Below are 21,310 nucleotides of genomic sequence, written 5' to 3'. Positions count from 1 at the left end.
GCTTTATTTAAATAAAATTGTCAAACCCTTAAATAATTTAAGTTATGATCTTCCTCCAGTGTAACCAACACATCCATTGCTCACTGGTGGCGCTGGTGGTGGAAAACAGACTAGAAAGACACACAACATGACTAGATTAAAAAATAACCTGAAACACATCCAGAAATACAACAAAAAGAGTGAAAGATGAGCACAAACTGAGAAAAACCAACACAAAGAGCTCCAAAACTGACCCAAAAACAACAATGGAGATGATAAAATGACTTTAAACAGAAACTGCCCTAAATAGATGTAAAGTGACCACAAAGAGCTTTAAGAAGACCACAGAGCATTATTGGAGACTTGTTCATTGACTTTTCTGCCCAAAAGCTGAGAAGATGAAAACATCTCTCTTGTCTTTATGGAGCTAAATCCTGGAAACTGTTTAAAACCGTGAGAAAAGAACAAAGTTTTCTCCTCCACAAAGAGCCAGGCGGGCGGTGACTGAACCAGGACAGGCAGAACAAAGTGAACAGGTGAGATAGTTTAACTTGGCTCACTGCTTATTGGACAAGGGTCAGGTGCTTAGAAAGCAGGTCACGGTCCGATTACACCGCAGACAGAGAAGCCAGAGCCGTGCTGGGTTCAGTCGAGCTTAAGCCAAATGGGCCTGAGAGGAAATCGGCGTTCTGCCTCTGCTGAACACAGGGAGGCGCCCTGCAGCCTGCACGCTGTTGAAGCCACTCCTGCAGGCTGGAAGCTGGGGGCTTTCCCCTCTTCTTTTTATGGGCAGCAATGATGTGGAAAGCAGGATGAGTATTTAACTGGATCTTTCACTGGTTTTCTATGGACACTGGCGATGTCGTCTACAAAGGCTCGTGGTCGGCAGAGCAACCAGAGGGTGTAATTTGAAGTGCCTCAGCAGCTCACGCAGCTTCTGCATCCAAAGCCAATTAGTCAGAAATGTGGATGTGAGCACTCATGTGGTCCGTTCATCATCAGGGTCTATGTGGTCCCCTCAGGGGGTCCAAACCCTGTCAGGACCAGTGGTGGGCAATCATCAAACTCACTTCAAAGTGTCACAGCGTCAAACCAAAATCAGATCATGTCTTACATCGCTGCAGTCTGAAGCCAGTGATGCACAGCAACACCTCACTTTCATCTGATTTCTGATGATTCACTATAGAGAACTTTGCATTCTGGGTAAAATTTCAAGTTTCTTAAGTCTGTTTCAGAATGGTGACTCTTCAAAGCAAATTACAGCATATGAAAGCTTTCCTTTTTTGTGCCTACAATTTGATCCTGGACTGATCTTCTAGTTTTGATTCCCTCTGTGCCCAAATAGTTTCCCACTGTCATTTTGTAAGTCTTGCCAAATGTAAAACCATTTGTTTTCCTTTTAGCTCTCTTGAACATATAAATCCTTTTTTACTGGCAGTTGTTGCCCCATCACAGTCCTGTGAGAAAATAAGTACATTCCATGATTCAGCAGCTTGTGGAACCACCATTAGCAGCAATAACTTGAAATAATTGTTTTGTCTTCCATTGTTATGAAGGACTTTTCAGATTTGTTGACAATTGGTTAATCAAGTGCATTTGATCAGCACTTGGGTGCTACATACCCTCTCAACACCACCACCAACGGAAGCAGTGAGGTAGGTCTTCATAAAGAGATGTGAACATTGAAAACACAGTTTCAGAGGTTAAAACTGTAAAATATACATTGTTGGGTAGTTGACCTGAAACAATGAACTAAATAAAACACAAAAGAAGCCACATATTTCTAGTTTACTGCGGTTTTCAGATGCAGGTAATGCGTGTTTTGTCATCACATGACTCGTGTTATACTGTACATGTTTGCTATTAGCCGTTTACAGTTAGCTTCCACAGCGTCAGTCACGTTTTTTTTTGTTTATTTGTTTGTTTTGTTGTTGTTTTTTGTCTCTCCACAATCACTAAATCACTTCCGTTTTGTTTCCCGATTTTTTTTTTCATCTTGTGTTTTATTTTTCTACTTGCTGGTGTTTTCTTAGGTTGGAGTGCGTTTGAGATGCTAGTCATTAATTGAAAGTCATATATTTAATATGAGCATCCAAATTTGCATGTCAAGAAGTGAGGAAATGCGCCTTTAAAGGAAGTTTGGACTCCCTGAACTCCTCATAAAGTCCCCCCCGCGTGGTCCCGGGTCCTCGTGCCGGGACCCCGCTGGTGCGAAGATGAGGCTGGGAGCACAAACTGGAATGTTCCTTTAAGTCGCAGAAAAATCCGGAGGGAGAGGCGGAGCTGGCGCACAGCGCTGTCACCGCACCTCCTCTGCGTCTCCGTGCGCCCTCAGAGGCAGATCACCGCAGGGAGATGAACCACGCCGCAGGTCCCGGAGCAGCAGACGAGCCAGGCAGACCCGTTCACTTTTCTTCCTCCTCTTCGGCCCTCCTCCTTTCTCTACGGGACACCTCACACCGTCCGGGATCATGCTGTTCCTTCATACGGCTGAGTTATCATCGCCCTGTTGGATCGCAGCTGAGTGAAAGAGAAAGTCCACACTGGAGCTGAACCCTGCGCACTTGCCTTGTTTTTTTAAACTTTGCCACTGTGGATGAGCTCCCTGATTTCTGAGTAACTCCAGCGGATTTTCTGGCTCGCTTTTCTCCCCCACATATCTTGGTCTATTCCCACAGCAGAGGAGATATGTTTTTCTTGTTCGTGGTCAGCCTGGCTGTGTTTTCAGATGCAGGTCAGTGTGATGTTTTTAAAAAAAAAAAAATTTATTAGGGGGGTTGCCACTGGGGCAACAATGTCTCCGTGGCAAGTGCAGCAATGCAGAACTCCCTTGAAATTTGGGGCAATTTAACCTCTCACTGCTCAGGTTTAAGATAATTAACACACATATGTTGAAAGATGATCATAATCAGCTTTTATATTAACCTCCAGGAAGAAAGAGAACAATAGAGGATGTGTCCCATCCTCAGTGTTTCCCTTTCAAAGAGCAGATATTGTGATTTATAGTTGAATAATTGAGTTATTTCTGATTAAAGCATATTCAATTTCCTGTAAAACCTGTGATTTTTGTTATTTTACATCCATTTATTCTCTCCCCATCAACACTGTGACATAATTCATATGGATCTACCGCCTAACAAAGAAAATCCACCTATAAAAAGTGCAAATATGCAATAATTCATCCTGTAAAATGTAATGTGAGCCTATCTGTGAGGTCTTGCACATGACAGAAGCAGTAGAGGGCTCCAGGTTTTAAAGTAATAAATCCACAGTGGGGATGACACTATTTGCCCGGAGGGGTGGAGTGGGTGGAGGGTTAGGGTTGTAGAGCGTCTGGAAGGCGTCTGAATGCTGCTCATCGTCCCCGAGCTGCCAAACTTTATCTGTGTCAGAGTCCACGCTGCCTGCGGTCCGTGGCAGGCAGGTGCACAATGCCTCTATTATCCTTTTTGCATAACATTTCCGATCGAGGTAAAACACTTGACTTGTGTACACACACACAAATACACACAGCCCATTTCTCAGCTGCCCCACTCACTCTCAGACTGAATGAGGTGTGTCTGTTCACTGTTCTTTGGCTGGTTTGATTTTTGGTCCACTGACACCGAAAACAAAGCGTTAGCCCAGCTTTAGTTTCACACTTTGTTTTTGTTTGGTTTCTGTTCGAATGAGAGTCCAGGAAAAGTGAAAGTAACCCAATAAAACCGGGAAAAGATGCAAAACAGGTAGAAATACAGACAGAAGAGGCTCAAAGATGTTAAATATACCACTGAAAGAGCTGCGAATCATCCAGAATGTGGCGAGAAAAAAGACCACAAATGGACAAAAACTGCCACAAAGAGAGATTGTGTCTTTTTGACAAACAGAATATTTAAATCTAAGTATAATAGGAAAATGTTTAGTTTTACTGGAAAAATTGAGAAAAATATTAATTTTCTTTCAAGATGATCCAAGGCTCTTTGCTTCTTCTTTTTTTTTTTTTTTTTTTTACACTAATGGGGCCAATTTTGTAGATGGACTGATATGTCTTTATTGGGTGATATCTACCCAAGCAGATAATTCCGGTTGGATTTAATCTGGTCTTTAAAGTATTTCCCCTTCTCTTTAACTCATTTTACTTTTGCCAATAGTCCCAAAGAAACTGCTGATATTGTTTTTCTGCAGAGTAAACTGGACTCGGGAGAGAAATTTTACTTTTAATGATGGTGTGAGAACCATTATTTTTAATATTTTAGTCAAATAATCCCACCTACATGGCCAGGTGTTGGTAAAGGTCAGTGTTTTGTTTTGGGGTTGTTGGGTTTTTTTTGTTTTTTTGGGTGGAGTAACCCTTTAAAGTGACTGAGGATGGTGTCATGTGAGTCCATAGTAAAGTTCTTTCTCTGCAAACCTTCTTCCTGCAGGTCTGTCTGAGGTGGTGTTTAATGGGGGCGTGGCCCCCCGTTGTGAGAACCGCGCCTGCAACCCCCGCATGGGGAACCTTGCCTTGGGTCGCAGGGTGCTGACGCAGACCGTCTGTGGCAACAATGGCAGCGAGCTTCACTGCTTCTACTCCGACCCCGACGCCAACCTGGCCTGCAGCCCCGCCAAGTGCACCAAATGCAACGCCGGCCTGCCCCACCTGTCCCATCTGGCCGGGGCCATGTCCGACTCCTCCTTCCGTCACCCGAACACCTGGTGGCAGTCGGCTGGAGGGGTGGAGTCGGAGACTGTGCAGCTGGACCTGGAGACGGAGTTCTACTTCACGCATCTCATCCTGGTGTTTCGCTCACCTAGGCCTGCCGCCATGACTCTGGAGCGCTCGCAGGACTTCGGGAGAACTTGGAGGATGATGCAGTACTACGCCACCAACTGCAGCGCTGCCTTCAGGCTGGAAGAGGGAAAGGCAGGCATTGGCCAGGATGGCGCCACCTGCACGTCCAAGTACTCAGGCGCCTACCCCTGCAACCGCGGAGAGGTGAGGCGATGCTCCAAGTCTTTAGGGGGTTTTTATGACATCAGTCACACTGAACATGAATAAAGAATTATTCTATTTCAAATCAACTCTAGCTCCATATTCCCACAAAGCAGGAAGACGAGCAGGGTTAATTTGCATATAATCTCTGAATATGAGCATGCAGAATCTGTAGGGATCAGTAAAGCAGTTTAGAGACAAATGGGAATCTCCGAACCATCAGCTGTCATCTGACTGCAGTTTAGCTTTCTAAACAAATGCGTGAAATGGGACATTTTGGCCTGGATCTCTCCCAGAAACCCCCAAAATACTGGCTCCTGTCCCCAGAATGTGTCATCTGACTATGCTCCAGATCCAGGATCCCAGCATATAACGGCAATGGAAAGAAGAGAAGCCAAACATATCTCTTACACAGTATTCAAAGACGGGGTATTTTTTTTTTATCTCCTCTTAACACAGGAGCTTTTATAGAAAAAAAATCCCCTTAGGTGCTGCCAAAATGGCTCTGAAACGTCAGGGCATGGACCTTTGGGGGTTTCCTGTGGGTCTGGCACTGAGGCGCTGGCAGTGGAGTCCCGTTGGGGGCAGGGCTGTTGATTGGGCTCGTTCTGGTGCATACTGCAGATGCTTGATTGGATTGGGATCTGAGGATTATGTGTATCTTGTGTTATGTGCTCGCTTCTGGTGGGAAGTGTCTTGCAATTGGAGCTGCAGTGTTTAAGTGGATGGGATGTGTCAAAGTAACATCGATACCAGCACCCAAGGTTCCTCTGTGCCTTTCACATGCAACTGCTTTTCTTAATTCAGTCACCGAGTCCTGAAATGACTCTCTGACCATGTCTTCTTAGTTTTATCAGCCTGGGTCTACTGCTCACAGCCTTCTAGTAAATAAATCTTTGGAAAAAACATAAACTGCACCTGTATTGCATTAACAGAGCTACATTTCTAGCAGACTGCAGAATCATTTAAAGTGTCTCTATAACCTGGTTGGGGTCCAGTTTGGGAGTATATGTCAAAATAGAGGTTGTGTGAGGTTTATTTTCATAGCAGATCTCAGAGGGATTTACAGTCTCTGTGATGGATAAAATTTAATGTTTCAGATTGCAGCAGCACAGATGGGACTCACTGGAATTAAATTTTGATTTTGCTTTTTCTGGACATTGTGCATCAGATGAAAGTCGCTACACGCCACATTTTATTGGACATGAAAGAGAAAATTATTATATTTGGCAACATGTTTTAGCATTTGTGTGTTTCCATTTTAACACCTGCCGCAGTCAGTTTACAAATGGTAAATGGCCTGTATTTGTATAGCGCTTTTCTAGTCCCTAAGGACCCCAAAGCGCTTTACACAACCAGTCATCCACCCATTCACACACTGGTGATGGCAAGCTACAATGTAGCCACAGCCACCCTGGGGCGCACTGACAGAGGCGAGGCTGCCGGACACTGGCGCCACCGGGCCCTCTGACCACCACCAGTAGGCAACGGGTGAAGTGTCTTGCCCAAGGACACAACGACCAAGACTGTCCAAGCCGGGGCTCGAACCGGCAACCTTCCGATTACAAGGCGAACTCCCAACTCTTGAGCCACGATCAATAGTCAGATCAAAGATGACTATTGATAGCAGGTTAGCGCAGGTGGGAAGGAGCGCGGATGCACACCTGCAGGCCTGACAGACTTTCCTGCTCGTCGTGCAGCTTTTTTCTTCCTCCATGAATGAAGTGCTAATGATGTCACGGGTGACAGGTAAAGCGAGCTACTTAACAGCCAATCCTGAAGGGCAGCCTCTCCATCATTTAACCCCTCCTGTTGGAGCAAAGTCAGATCTTTCTGCAGTAAGTCACGCAACATTCAGGAGTCACACAGCACGCCGAGCAGAGGGAAAGCCAGGTGGGGGGAAGCTCCCCGAGTGCATGATTGAGTGTTTAATAGGCGTACTTTGACTGTAGCACGAGAGGGCTTCCTGCACTCCATTGATGTTTAATTGAAGCAGTGTGTGTTGGGAGCTGCTCTGCAGATGTGTGCTGAGGCACATGCCAAACCCGATGCTGTGCCGGGCTCCCCTGCAGCGCTTTCATATAAAATGTGGACTTTTCCCTGCTACTCTGAGGTGTTTCCGTGAGGCTCTCAGGTCTTTTTTCCCCTCTCCATCTCCTTTTGTGCGTGAAGGTTTGAAAATAGCAGCTTGTTTTCCGTCTCCTGCGTCTCTCCGGCTTGTTTGGGTGAGCAACCTGTGCTAGGAGCATGACCTGTTTGCCCTTTAACCTCTCCACTGATGACCCTGGGGTTGAAAGAGGTTAAGTAGTGCACTGACAGACCAGCTGCTGCTGCTCAGCTGCTCACACCGTCTGTGCACCTTTTGGTTTTTGCTTCTACATCATCTCTACTGACAGTCAAGGTCACGACATGACAACAAGCCTTATTTATGTATGTACTGTACGAATATAGAGCTTTATTCCATGCTAATCTCACTTGTTGTCTCATAAATACTAAGTTCTCACAGTTATGTTCATAGTTGGCCTGCACTCAGGTACTATTTCAATTAAAAGTCAGAAACCTGTTAAAATATATATTGATAACAGTACCTCAGGGGGCAGTAACATACATGTGGCCACCCTCACAGGCTGCAGAGAAGTAAACAAAGCAGAAGAGACATCGTGCGTGAGTGGATTCATGACCTCACCACACAATGGGTCTGCAGTGGTTGCTTACTATGAGTGCAGAGTTTCAGATTTGGATTTCTTTTCCAGTTTTGATTTGAAAAAGATCACGAATTCGGCTTTTACTTTTTTTTATAATGAAGGGTTCTTCAAAAAGTCCTACTTTCACTTATGCTTGAAAAACATCAGCCACTTTGCTTGTGTGGGAATTGTTTTGTCCTCTTTCACTACGGATGCACTAAGATGTGACTTATTCTTGACCTCCTTCTTTAGGGGTCACCACAGTGGATCATCTATCTCTCACCCTGTCCCTCACATCCTCCTCTGTCACACCAACCCTCTCCATGTCCTCCTTTGCTACGTCCATGAATGTCCTCTGAGGTCAACCGCTTTGCGTCCTTTGTCCAGTAGATCCATTATCCCTCCTGTGCACATGTCCAAACCATCTCAGCCTCTCTGAGGGGCACAGGGAACTTTTTGGAATAGACCAAACCCTCAAGGTTTGCCCACACCACGTCGCCGATTATACGCAAATTCCCAAGGCTTCAATAACACCTTTATTTAATTTGAGCTTTGTAACATTTACTGGAACCTTTACTTGTTGTTTTCAGGAGGGTCCAGCTGCATATTGTGGCTGTTATCACAAAAAAATGAATAACTTGAATAACTTTTTAATCAACTTTACATAAACTCACTTACCGTCAGTGACCGCTGAACAGACATGCCATCGCTTGTCTTTCATGGAGCTTTTTAGATGTCATATTGGACTCTGGTTGCGCTTAATGCACTTAAATTGACAAAAGAAATTAATATTCCACTGCTGTTTTAGATTATTTCTGCAGAATGAAACTTTTTTGGCTTCACAGAGTACCGACCCTCCTTCAGAAACAGAAATGTCAATGAAAAAATGCCACTGCGCTAAAATATAAAGCAAGATGAATAGCAGACGCATCAGCGGAGTGATGTTTGATTGTATGCATGCGTGTGATTGCGGTGTGTGTTTTTTTTTTTTTTTTTTTTTTTGGGGTTTTTTGGGGGTTTTTTTGCTTGCATGTGAGTGTCTGAGGCTGTGTGATGAGATAAGTGAGAGCTGTGGTGAATTTTGGGGAGGGGGGGGGTCATAGCTGGGAGCGATTACAGGCAGCAGGTATGCTCAGCTCTCTTCTTCTCTTCTTTCACCCGCAAACATGAAAGCATGTCATCTCATGTGTTGAAAGCTGTTCGTGTTCACCTGTAATGTGTGGAAAAGGTGGTCTGTGTGTGTGAGTGAGGGAGAGAGAGAGAGTGTGTATTCAGAGCTGCTTGTCTTATTTATGAGGTCAGCTGGGCTGGAAGAATGTGAGTGTTTGTTGTCCAGACTGACCTCCTTAGGGAAGAGAGAGGGACGCAGACCAGCCGACGCGCACGCGCACACACACTCATCAGTGCCCTTTCAGATAAACACTTACAGTAGAGGCTCTCCCTCTCCTCTGTCTGCTGGGAAGGAAGTGCTGTTGCTCTGATGGATGTTGGTACTGTTGGCTAGACACCCATCCCCCCTACTCCGTCTTTTTCCTTCCATCAATGCCCATTGTGCCTGTTTACCAGATTACAGTCCACAGTGCTTTGATGGAATTAGGCCTGTTAAAGGCAGGCTTACTTTAAGTTTGCAGGCTGAAACAGGAAGAAAGGTTTTCAGTGAACCTGCCGCCTCACAGAGCCGGAAATTTGTTACATAGCTTAATGGCAGGTGGGAAACTTTCCCAAGTGCGGTATGAGGTTTCAGCATGGCTTTCAGCTTCCATAAGTGTATTAACAGTTGATATCCTGCAAAGTGCAAAGACTCTCAGTCTACATGCAGACTAATGCAGACTAACCAAGTTATTTACGCATCAGTTTGCCCCCCCCCTGACCAAAACAGCCAGTGCAGGCATATTTACACTGATGGTTTTTTGGTTTTATTTTTTTCTAAAATGTTTGCTGCGAATGTAAGTTCAATAATACATTTTTTATCCTCAAATCTGTCATGTTGGATACAGGAATCTTGTGAGACATGCATGGTTTAACGATATATTCTGGTCTTTTTGACTATTTGAAAACTCATATTTCTGCCAGCTGTACTTATGTAGAGCTCAAATGAACAAAACGTGTATCAGCTCATATATGCAAAGCAAGTTTATTAAAAAACAAAAGGTTGATTATGTTCATAGGTCATTCATGTAGTATGTGGATGGGTGGCCCTGTGCTGTGTAAGTAAACCAAAAAAGATAAAGCAAAGTATAAACCCAAATGACAGTTGACAGGTGAGCAATTAACTCAAGTCAAAAACATTACCGTAAGTAAGCCACTTCCCTAATTCAACTAGTAACCAAAACCTGGAAGTAAACACCCACAAGCCGGTTGAGCAACACAATTTTGTTTTTTCTATCAACCGGGGCTTGCCAAAGGGTAACCAACCAGTCTCTAGGCCTGCATGACTGGGGCCTGAAACAAATTTAACAGCTAACTTAACAGTAATAAGATGTCAGAGCTGTGTTCAGAGCTTGAGGTTGCAAATTTGAGTCGACTAGTGGCACGTGGTATTCCACTCAATAAAGGATGATATGAAAGGGTTCTTGAACACAAACCTTTTTGTCTTGCTAGGATGTATCCTCAACACAAACCTGAGGAGACTGTGGCTTCATCTCTGTGTGTATCATGGATTAAGATAAACATGGGTGTCATCAGCATATCTATAAATGTCAATATTTGTTTCCCAGGGCAGCAGTAGTAAAAGCTCCAGGCGATGCTGATTTGTGTTGTCAGCGTATGTTTATGTGCATGTCGATGTGGGTGCATGTGTGTGCTGGTGTTGCCGTGGTGTCGCTAGGGTGTCGCAGGCTTTTGTCCAGCTCTGAGTTATGTGGAGCTGCATCTCCATCCCCGCCTTTGTCTGACCCTGCTCTCCGTGCTCTCCCGCGGACCAGCGCCCCTCATCCTATTTGTCGTGTTCTCTTAATTGCGGACCACAATGCTGTGACCTCGTGACCTTTTCCAACAACAGGGAAATTAATAGTGCTCCTCCCATCACACTCTCCGCCAGTCATCCAGCCAATCAGCAAGCAGCAGGGTTGTTTTTCTTGAACCAAAGAAAAACAATCAGCTGCACACAAACACACACCACTCACACAATGATATCAGTGACAGCTCGGCACACTGCAAACTCACATGCTGCTTTCATAGTGAGAGTCGGGGCCAACAGCAACTTTTTCATCTCGACGACAGCAGCGGCGATGGTTGCCAGTGGCAGCAGTAGCCATGGAGATGGCAGCCCATAAAGGGATCTTCAATTTGAAGGATGTCCATGGACGAGAGAGTGTAAAAGGGGGGGTGCAGTGCACAGAACCCACATTACCAAGTGAGGACATGAGCAATAATGGCCGGGTGGAAGGTCAAAGTTTGGTACATGAATGAAACCAAAACAAACCACTTTAATGTAACAGATGTGGTGACATAAGTGATATCAATTTATCCACTTCTGTAACTAAATACACCTGAAGAACCAAAGAGGCTTGAAAACCACATTTATATACACTCGTCATGGGCATACATTTTCATGGGAATTATGAGCTTTGAGTGATGTCTTTGAACTGAAAACAACAATTAGGTGCACAAATAATACAAATATACACATACTCCCTCACGAGTATCTTTTTTTTTTAAATGCCCCTTAGCAAGTTGCAAGTATGTTTGGAGGAGTAAAGGTGAGGCTTTCAAACCAAGAACACTATAGCAACTGTAAAGTATGGTGGTGGCATTATGCTCTGGGGCTATCATCACTGACATTCATGTCCTGTATATACACCTAATGAGACCCGCAGAGAAGAGCATGCATGACTTTAAGGAAGGAGACAAAGTTGCACCTCAAACCCTGAAAATCTACAAACGCCTGTAAAATGTATTTTAAAATCTGTTCTAATGTGTTTGTAGTGGTTAATAAAATAGGAAGAGTATACCTTTGAAGCTGTAAAATAAGTTGGAAGACATTTTCCATGAAAGACGTCCCAGGCAATGAGTAGCACATTTCTCCAGTTAGATGTAGCATGAAAAAGGTAAACCCGTGTCAATCATTGCTGTAATTTCAACGATGCATGTCTTACAAAATGACTTTTTAGTTCTATTAGATCACAGTGATGTGGGTAAATAGAGGAATTTCCATTTTTTTGGTGTTTTGCTCATTTAATTTTTGTTTTCTTTTTGTTTCCTTGATTGTCTCTTTCTAAATGTCAGGTGATCTACCGAACCCTTCCGAAGTGGGAGTCCGTGGATCCTTACGGGCTGAAGGGCCAGCAGCAGCTGAAGGTGACCAACATCCGGATCAGACTGCTGAAGCATCAGAAGTGTCCCTGCCAGGCCAAAGACCTCACCTCCGCACACGAACCCCTCCCCACCCGACACTTCGCCATCTACGACCTGATAGTGAAGGGGAGCTGCTTCTGTAACGGCCACGCCGATCAGTGTGTCCCCATGCCGGGATACCAGCCCATCAGAGACCGGACCAACCACGTGGTAAGAGGAGAGAAGTTAATGTTCTCGAACTCCGGTTACTGCCTGTTTTTTGGTTGTTTTTAAATCTTTATCAATTCCAGTGCTAATCACACCACTATTCACCTTCTCTTTTTTTCACACACGTACATCTTTTTTTCTGTTGCTAGTCTCACTTGTTTTGATTCTTCTGACCACGTAGTCACACGCCATGTGCTCGTTTTTTCACTCGCTCTCGAGAAATCAAGCTTTGTTTCCCTTCATGTTGGCAGTCGTGTTAAGAAAACAGACTAAAGGAGTGGTCACGTTCATTCCCTCCTGCTTCCTCTGCTCTTGACTCCGGCTGCCGCTCTCTGCGTGATAACAAACGCAGGAGATGGAGATGTCGGTTCAACCTGCGGTTTAATGGTGGTGTTGATGCGAGCGAGTGTGTCGATGAAGGTGTGAACTGACAATGTTTTTGCTGGAGATCAACCTTAAGCATTTCAAAGCCAAGTTCCTATCACGGCCATCTCCACAAACAAACACAGCCGGACGACTTTGAAGCCGAGCGCCTGCTCTGCTGCAATCAGCCATGCCTGACAGGAAAGTGAGAGTTTCCTTTGCAGCCTGTGAGCAGAGGCCTTTACACAGATAAACAGTGGTACTACATCAAAGCTGTAGCCCGTACACGAATAAAAACTTATTTTCTTCTCACTAAATGGATCATTTTAAGAGATAAATTTTGTTCGTTTGATCTTACTGCAACAAACCACTTACACTGTATTTGCAACCCTTTGTGGTGCATCAAACCTGCCACCCCTCATCTTGAATTTCATTTAAAGGAAGTAGATGAGTTTGTAGGAAGCCAAATCTGGTGGGCAGATTCTTGGATTGACCCCAGAAACCTACGGCTTCCTTGACACGTCTCAGGACTTTAAGTAGAACTCTTCTTTAACAATCTGACACTAGCAGGGCACAACCCTCGTCTTCTTCACACTCTTTGTCTTTTTCTTCATTTTCATCTTCATTTTATTCGTTTTCATTGTCTTCTTCATCCACGTAATAATCTTCATCTTTGAAAATAGAAGTAGAGCTTCCACCTCAAGCTCTACTTCCTATTTTGTTTTTTGTTTTTCTGTTAGTGCACAACCAGAATATCAGAAAAAGTGAGCATCATCCCTGATCTGATGCTCACTTTTTAGGGTTTAGACTGTAACCTTTGTAAACTCGGTCTCTGGATTCTAGCCAAGCTCTCATTGGCAGTGACGTGAAAGTTAGGCCAGTCTGATACAGAAGGTTTCCTCTTTGTAGTAGTTTGAGATCCACAGTCGTCACAGGTGCGCACATGCAGGTGTTTGGGGACTGATCTAAAGATATTAGCAGTGCTAGAAGAGGTCCAAAGGTGCAAAAGGATAAAACTTTTTAAAGAAAATCTGACAAACTAAACCATTCTTTACTTTACATGGTTCCATCTATCCCTTTTCTATCTATTTATCCGGGTGTGGGCTCCAACCACCACCTCCAACTCTCCAGGGGGGTCGTGGTGGCATTCCTAAACCACCTGGGAGGCAAAATCTCTCCACTGTGTCCTAATAATTGAACAATCCTAGCCAGATGCTGGAACCACCTCAGCTGGCTTTTTTTACGTGGATCAAAAAACTCCCTCCTGAATGACTGAGCTCCTCACCTGATAAGGTGAGCCCAAGCCTTCAGATGAGCCTCACTTCCACCACTTTTATCCAAAATCTAATTCTTTCTGTCACTGCCCACAACATGTGGTCAAAGGTGATAGCAGTAACATAGATTGACTGGTAAATCCACAGCTCCGCTTTAAGTTCTCTCCCATTCCACTCTTTCCATCCTGTTAAAGAAGACCCCAAGAAACAGCTGCTCCCCAGTGAAGTGGGCACTGCTGCGTCCACGTATTATCCTTTTAATTAATCAGTCAAGCGGAGCATGAAATGATAAAGTTATATCCCCTTGAGACATGCAGCTGAAAAAACCCAGAGTGCTAATTTTTTAAACTGATATGAAACAGCGAACGTGTTCGGTATTCTGTGTGATAAATGAATGAGGTCGTTCGAGCGTGTTTTTATTGCTGATACGAGCATTTTTGCCATGAATCTGGTGATAAACAATTTATTGGCCACAGCTCTTTCAATCTTTTAATCTGACTGTTTGCATGCCAAGAAATTCCAAGTAGCTCCGCTGAGTATTTTCATCAGGATTTCCTCCATCAGTGGGATGAAAAATCGTCTGAATAAGACTGTAAAAGGACAGGGCAGAAAAACCCTCCTCTGCATGCTAAGATAATTACAATAAATCATTCGAATGTAGAATGGTGGAGAATACTACTTTTTTCTTTTTTCTTTTTTTTTACAGCAAGTATTATTCTAGCTGCACGTGAGCGTTACAGTTCGAAGTGTAAATCTGCCTTAACGGTCCTCACAAAATTACCTCAGGTCATTGGAGCGTGATTGCGCTGTGTGCCATGCGGGAACGTTCGGTAAACACACAGGTGAGGTTATATAAACGCATTTTTGTCCCGCCTATCAGCAGTTTGTTTTATGTCTCCGTTTCGAACCAGAGCTGCTGTTTCTGACAAAACCCAAACAAGCAGTGCTGCACAGGACAGGAGATGAGGGCAGAGATTAGTGATCGCTCTGAGAAAGCTTTGTGTGTGCGTGCGTGTGTGCGTGTGTGTGTTGTTATACATTTTTGGGGTTCTTCATACTGTAAACATGTGCAAACTTCTAAATTTGCCATTCTGTGTGCTAAGCAAACAATGCAGTATTCACTTCTCTATCCAAATGTGTACTTTTATCACACATGGTGTGTGTGTGTGTGTGTGTGTGTGTGTGTGTGTGCGTGCGTGCGTGCGTGCGTGTGTGTGGTGTGCACGTTTTCTCAGGCATGCAGTGTTTTGTCTGCTCTAAGTGTGCCTGTTTGGCGTAATCAGCAGAGAAAGTGGCTCTGATAGTCACTGAGAGACTGAAGGGTTGCTCTGTTTGTTGGTTTTGTCCTCCCGTCCACCCACAGGAGGCTTTGTAGTTCTGCGTGATTAGCCACAAAGCTAACACAAGCACATTTAATGGCATCCCGTGCCTGCAACTGAACTGTCAGGGGGAAATCAGTTCTGTCAGGGGGAAATCAGTTCCGTCAGGGGGAAATCAGTTCTGTCAGGGGGAAATCAGTTCTGTCAGGGATCGCTCTGTTCTGAGTGTGACCCTGAGCTCTGGGATGAGTTTTCACTTCCAGAGTAGCTGCTGACCATTAAGCATGCAAGTGAATGAGAAAAAGCTGTCATCAAATAAAGAGCAGGGCCTGTTTCACACATCCTGTTTAGTCCATTTGAATCAAGCTCTGGTTCATTTCACCGCCTCTTGATGGGGTTTGTTTTTTGCCGACCTGAACACAGTGCGAACTTTGGTGGGGACCAAAAACAACCGCACCTTTTAAAAAGGAGTTCTAAGTTTGGCTGCAGATGATCTCCAGAACAGTTCATTTATGGTGGGAACGTGATTCAAATCATAATCCAACCCAGACTGATGCACTCAGGTTCTTAGTGATGCATTTTGGTTCACTTTGAGTTTTCTGTTTGTGAAAGGAACCAAACCACAAGTTTGCAAACTCATCATCTGACTCAGACCGAAATAAACAAGATAAAAGTGTGGAACCACTTCAGAAACATGAGAGGGTGGAAGAATACTTTTAATCTGAGTCATCTTTTAAGTTAATAACTTGAAATTTTTTTTAAAGATAAGCTGTATCCCGAGAGGGACAAAATGCAGGTGACAGGAACTGAAGTTAAAAACATGGATAAAACAGATAAGACAGTTTATTTATGGACCCACAGGAGCAGAGCTGCTCAAACGCACGGAAGCAACATTCCACCACTTTTTTTTTTTCACAAGAAAGATTATAAAATATATAGCTATATATTAGGAGTGCAACGATACACAAAATTCACGGTTCGGTTCGATACTTTGGTGTCACGGTTCGATATTTTTTCGATACAAAAAATGTTCATGCCTTTTTTAATTTGTCATTTATTAAAATTATAAATATATATTTTAACTCAAACGTACAGTTTTTAAATGTAATGTTGCTGAAACAACAAAGTAATAAAATAAAATAAATCTATCTGATCGAGAAATCACTCATCTTTGGAAAAGAGTTTATTACAGAGAAATGGCTCTTTCCAAAAATAAAAGCTATACTATATGCTTCTTCTGGGCTATATTCTCAGCAGCATATTAAACATATCAGGTCCCCATAAGGAGAATCATGTGCTAACGGCTGTCTAAATGACTCGGGTGAAGTTTGTAGCATGCGTGCTTGTTGTTTTTGTCTGCTTCCACTTGTCTTTGCACTAGGATGATGTCGGCGTAAATGTGCAGTCGTATTCGTTGTGTTCCCACTAGTGCTTTCAGGTTAATCTCGTTAAAATGACTTTAACGCCATAATGCCGCAAATCTCCATTAACGAGTTAACAGGATCACCCAGTGGGTGGGGCTGGACGGCGTCAACACGTTAACAAGCTAACTGCGCTAATGCACTAGTTCCCACCAATTGAGCATTGCGTGGCACATCCGACATACTTTTGTCCATGATGCGCTTACCATCAGGGTCATACGTCACCAAGATCAGACCAAGATAGTTCCTAACGCCAGATCTGAATGAGGGTGGGGGAGGTTCAATTTCGGGTAGCGTTGAGGTAGTTGCCATGTTGCAACAAGCTTAGCTTCTGTCTTGCTAGCTTGCGCTGCGCTCAATGGCTCTGCACTCGACAGTGCAGCCTAGGCGGAGCAGTTGAACGCAGATCCACTGAGCGCTCAACACAGACAGCATTGTCAGAAGAAAAGTTGATAAAATAAATTAAAAATTTTGTATTGTTCGATACATATGCGTACCGAACCGAAAGCACTGTATCGAACGGTTCAATATCGATACGAGTATTGTTGCACCCCTAATATATAGCTTATGTTGTTGAAATTTTCTGTCATTTTAACGTTATTTTATGCACACAAAATAAGTGGCCAAAGATATCAATCTATGAGATCTATGCCAGCACAAAACCCTGTTTTGGTGTTAAAAAAAACTGCTAGGAGTGCAAAGTAAAACGCAGGCCAGATTTTGATTTTGACTTTGTTAACTACTAGAAGACTGGAGGATATATTAGTTATATTAAGGGTAATAAAATCTCACTTTCCACATGTTTTGTTGTTGTTGTTCTGTGGGGTTTTTTTTTTTTTTCCCTTTTGTATGGATATTTTTGTTGTTTAAAAAAAAAAAGTTCGTGTAGTAACAAATTGTTGAAGTTGATGGTACTGTACAGTGATTCCTAAATGTTAATGAAAAAAAAATAAAAAATAAAATAAATAATGGCCAGGCTTTTAGTGAGCCATGGGAACATGAAAAAAAGGAGTGCAAAGTTCTCCAGGTGATTTAATAACAGTTAATTTCAGTAATTACCTACCGAGAGCAGCTCAGAGACGAGTGCAACCAGTGAGGCTGTGAAGGAGTGAATGATGTCCCGACAACAATAATACACAGTGGAATCATTTAAATTAAACAACCCCTCATCTGTATGAATCCTGCTTTCACCTGAGCTGTCAGATACACCTGTAACTGACGGCAACTGTGAGGAAAAACAGGAGGATTCAAAATTAGCCAGAGAAAATGTGAGAGACGACGAGGGAGAAAGCGAGAGGACAACTATCAAACTGGAAAGAGTGAAAACAGAGAAGACGTGTCAAGGAAGGAGAAGCTGAAAGCAGGGTGTAAGAGCTGATGGAGACGACGACTGTATAGGTCCTTAAATTCAGTCTGATGTTCGATCACTTTGCTCGGTTATAGCTTATAATGTAAACTTGCCATTTTTGTTTAAGTAATAAACAAAAATGTTTATTGCCCCTACTTAAACAAATAGTACTACAGGGGTCACACTCACTTTAACTAATGAGCAATGCTCCAGTCCATCCGACTGTTTTCATTTCTCTCACTTAAATCTTTGCCTCGTTTGTCTTTCACACTAACTCCAATGGGCCTTATACAAGAGGGGTATCACTCATTGCAGCATTTATCCGGTTTCTTTTGTTCCAATGTCCATCAGCGTTACAGATGTGCACAAATATATGGCATTAACAGTGAGATTACATAATAACTATTTGGTTAAAAGTTCAACATTCATATTTTTTTAATTTCCTCTTCTGAGAGGACCCAGAGACACTGCTCAATGCTGGCTCAGGATTAAGCTATAAATGAAGCCAAAATGTTCTGTAACTTTGTACATGTGCAGTAGAAGAAGGGAGAAAAAAGCCTTTTAAACCTTTTATTTATGCATTTTTATGTATTCTCATGAACGTCACAAACCACACAGTGACAATCCTGCAAAGGCACTGTCCTTTCCTGGAGCCTCAGCGCTCCTCAGCTAATTGCTGATTGGAGTCAGCTGCCAAGCGCTCTACCTCAGGCCTCATTAACACAAGCCAGAGACTAGCTGGTGACCTCCGGTCCCTGGGGAAGGATGTGTATTCCTGACCGGTTGGCGAGCGGTTGCTGGCAGCTACACTCACCATTTACTGTCTGGGTGACTCACTGCTCCATTACCAAAAGGCTCCGGTGAGAGAGAAGATGACGACTTCCTGTCTCTGGGCCTGTGAGACTGCAGCCTAAGGTTTTAAGTATAATCTGAGTCAACAGTCCTAAGGTGCAAGACATGCCCACCAGTCCAGTGTCACATCAGGCCCTGGTAGAGCTGTAATAGGCCTTTATTTGTTATGTTACATTTAACACGAGAAAACCTCAGCTATGTAAAACCTGAACTCAGAAAAGGCATTTTATAAAGTGGTAATAGTTAATGAGCCTGTAATGCTTTCATCTGTCTCAAAGCTTTTGTGGAGCTGTTATGGAGATAAATCAAGCACACCTACAGCTGTGGTATTTACTTATAACTGCCGTGCAAATACTAAAATATTTGTACTTCTTTGGGAACTTTTGGGAACCGGTAATGGTCTTTGTGTAAAAGTACATAAATGCACAGACAGGCCAGCCCCCCTTGTCCACAGTCTTGATGAGTTTGCATCATTGGGTGTGTGTTAACTATGGCATATCGCCGTATGGTAAACATGTGGGTTGAAATACCAGCCGTGTGGACTTAAGCCAGAGTTTTTTCCTGGCTTTTTCTGCTTCTCCTCTTTCCCCTCCTTTCTTTGCACACTTTATATTAATCACTACTCTTTGCTGAACGTGTAATCATGTCTCCTGATTACCCGGACCTCTCATTTGTGCAATTTCTCCTCCTATTAGTGTGATTAAAACCGGTGTGTGAAACCAGTCATGTGTGTGCGTGTTCACCTCGACATTGCGGGGCTGATCTGGGGTCAGTTCAGGCAGAGGGCAATGCTGCATGTGGCCGTGCTCCTATAGGATTTTTGAACCGGGGACAAGGTATGACGCATCACGACACCGTGGGAAATGAGTGCAAAGAATCTGTGTGCGTTTGCAATTATTTTGCACGCCTGTGTGCACGTTGATTATTGCGAGTGTACCCCTGCAGTTGCCGTGTAATTGTGTCCTACATTGCAGTTGCACGGTGTAACACAAACAAATAAAGAGCTTCCTCAGATGCTTTGCCCCCCCCCCCCATTCAATCATTATCCAGCATGCATGGCATTCCAGCTCACAGGAATGACAAGGAGATTGTTATTGTGCTCTCAGCGCTGCATACTTGCACTCGTACACACATACTCATAAACACACACACACGCAGGCTTTTCAGAGCTGAGGCCCATTCCCGTTTCTAGCCATGAAGCCAAACAATAAATCTCCATTCACTGATTTTGGACCAAGAGAATAGGAGCGATTAAAAAAGGAAGTGGTTAAGAGAGAGTGAAGAAGCTTGTCCTTTCCATCACACTGACCTCTTTGTTCCTGCTATTTGTCCATCTTTACCTCCGTCTTTCATGCTGCTTGTTGCTAATGAGCTCTCTCTCACAGGTCCATGGGAAGTGTGTGTGCAGACACAACACTGCAGGTGATCACTGCGAGCGCTGCGCTCCTCTGTACAACGACAGACCGTGGCAGCCTGCCGATGGACTGACGGGAGCGCCGCATGAATGTCGGAGTGAGTCAAACAAAATTGTTCACACCTTTTTCCACCACAGGACTCTTGTATTAAAACTTAGCCTGTAAATCTTAAATCTAGGAAAGGTTATTGAAAACCTTCATACTTTACTAAAATATCAGAACGAACAGCCTCCAAATGCTCTCTGAAACATTTGTACATATAGCCAGTTGCCAGTCTGATATTTTCATTCTTGATGACTATCTTCTTCTTCTCACACCAGAGTGCAAGTGTAACGGACACGCTCAGAACTGCCGCTTTGATTGGACAGCGTGGCGAGAGTCTGGCCAGCGAAGCGGAGGCATCTGCGATTGTCTGCACAACACTGAAGGGCGACAGTGTGAGAAATGCAAGCCAGGCTTTTACAGAGATCCCAACCGACCGCACGCCGCCCCCGACTCCTGCAAACGTAAGCTGCACACACATTTTACTAAACTATAGTGGGAGGCAGACTTTTAGGAGCACAGTTGGTGGCATCAACTTTATTAGAGATCGTCAAATGTTTCAGATGTAAATTTAAAATGAACAAGCCCACAAAATGAACTGTATGTGCCCCATGAACTAATCTATGTTAGACACCCTTGATGTAAGTCTATATACCCTCATTGGTAACACTTTGCTGGTGCCAAGTTGGACCCTTTGTCCTTCAGAGCTGTCTTAGATCTTCATGTCACAGATCCACCAAGGTGCTGGAAACATTTCTCAGAGCTTTCATAGAGGTCAGAAGTTCATATTAACGTGAAAATCATGGCAAATTCTGACCCTTCAATCTGAATCTTGTAGCAGAAACAGAGTCTTGTCAGAGCGGGTGTGAATTTTAGCCTCAGTTTCCTGTTCTTAGTTAATGGGAGCGGACCTGGTGTGATCTTCTGCTGCAGTAGTCCATCTAACGTTTCATCCATACCTTGGATGAAACGAGTAATCAAGTTGCTTCTACTGAAGTATTTTTTTAAATGTGAAAGAGCAGCTAAAAGCTCAGCCGTGTTCTTGACTGTCCATTTACTTTCTACAGTATATTTTATAAAACTGCTATCTATTTGGAATGATAATAGGAATTTCACTGGCACACGACATTCAATATGGAGTCACAGCATTAGACCA

General features: G+C 43.7%; 1 protein-coding gene across 1 annotated transcript in view; it reads left to right on the top strand.

Annotated features, from left to right (window-relative positions):
- Positions 1-2,289: 2,289 nt before the first annotated feature.
- The window catches only part of ntn4 (netrin 4), a 30,211-nt gene continuing 11,190 nt past the window's right edge, over positions 2,290-21,310 (top strand). Inside the window, exons 1-5 of the mRNA XM_086269121.1 lie at positions 2,290-2,713; positions 4,383-4,936; positions 11,845-12,123; positions 20,083-20,209; positions 20,433-20,618. Of these exons, the coding sequence (XP_086125247.1) occupies positions 2,668-2,713; positions 4,383-4,936; positions 11,845-12,123; positions 20,083-20,209; positions 20,433-20,618 (1,192 nt within the window). The 5' untranslated portion in view covers positions 2,290-2,667. The remainder of the gene's footprint in view (positions 2,714-4,382; positions 4,937-11,844; positions 12,124-20,082; positions 20,210-20,432; positions 20,619-21,310) is intronic.

This window comes from Aulonocara sp. 'chitande type north' Nkhata Bay, linkage group LG17 (assembly GCF_057382095.1).
Source record: "Aulonocara sp. 'chitande type north' Nkhata Bay isolate Kocher_YH1m ecotype deep benthic linkage group LG17, A_spYH_male_GT1.1, whole genome shotgun sequence".
In the NCBI taxonomy this organism is placed as follows: Eukaryota; Metazoa; Chordata; class Actinopteri; order Cichliformes; family Cichlidae; genus Aulonocara; species Aulonocara sp. 'chitande type north' Nkhata Bay.
Note: the sequence above shows the minus strand (reverse complement) of the source record. Positions and strands in the feature narration are given on the sequence as shown.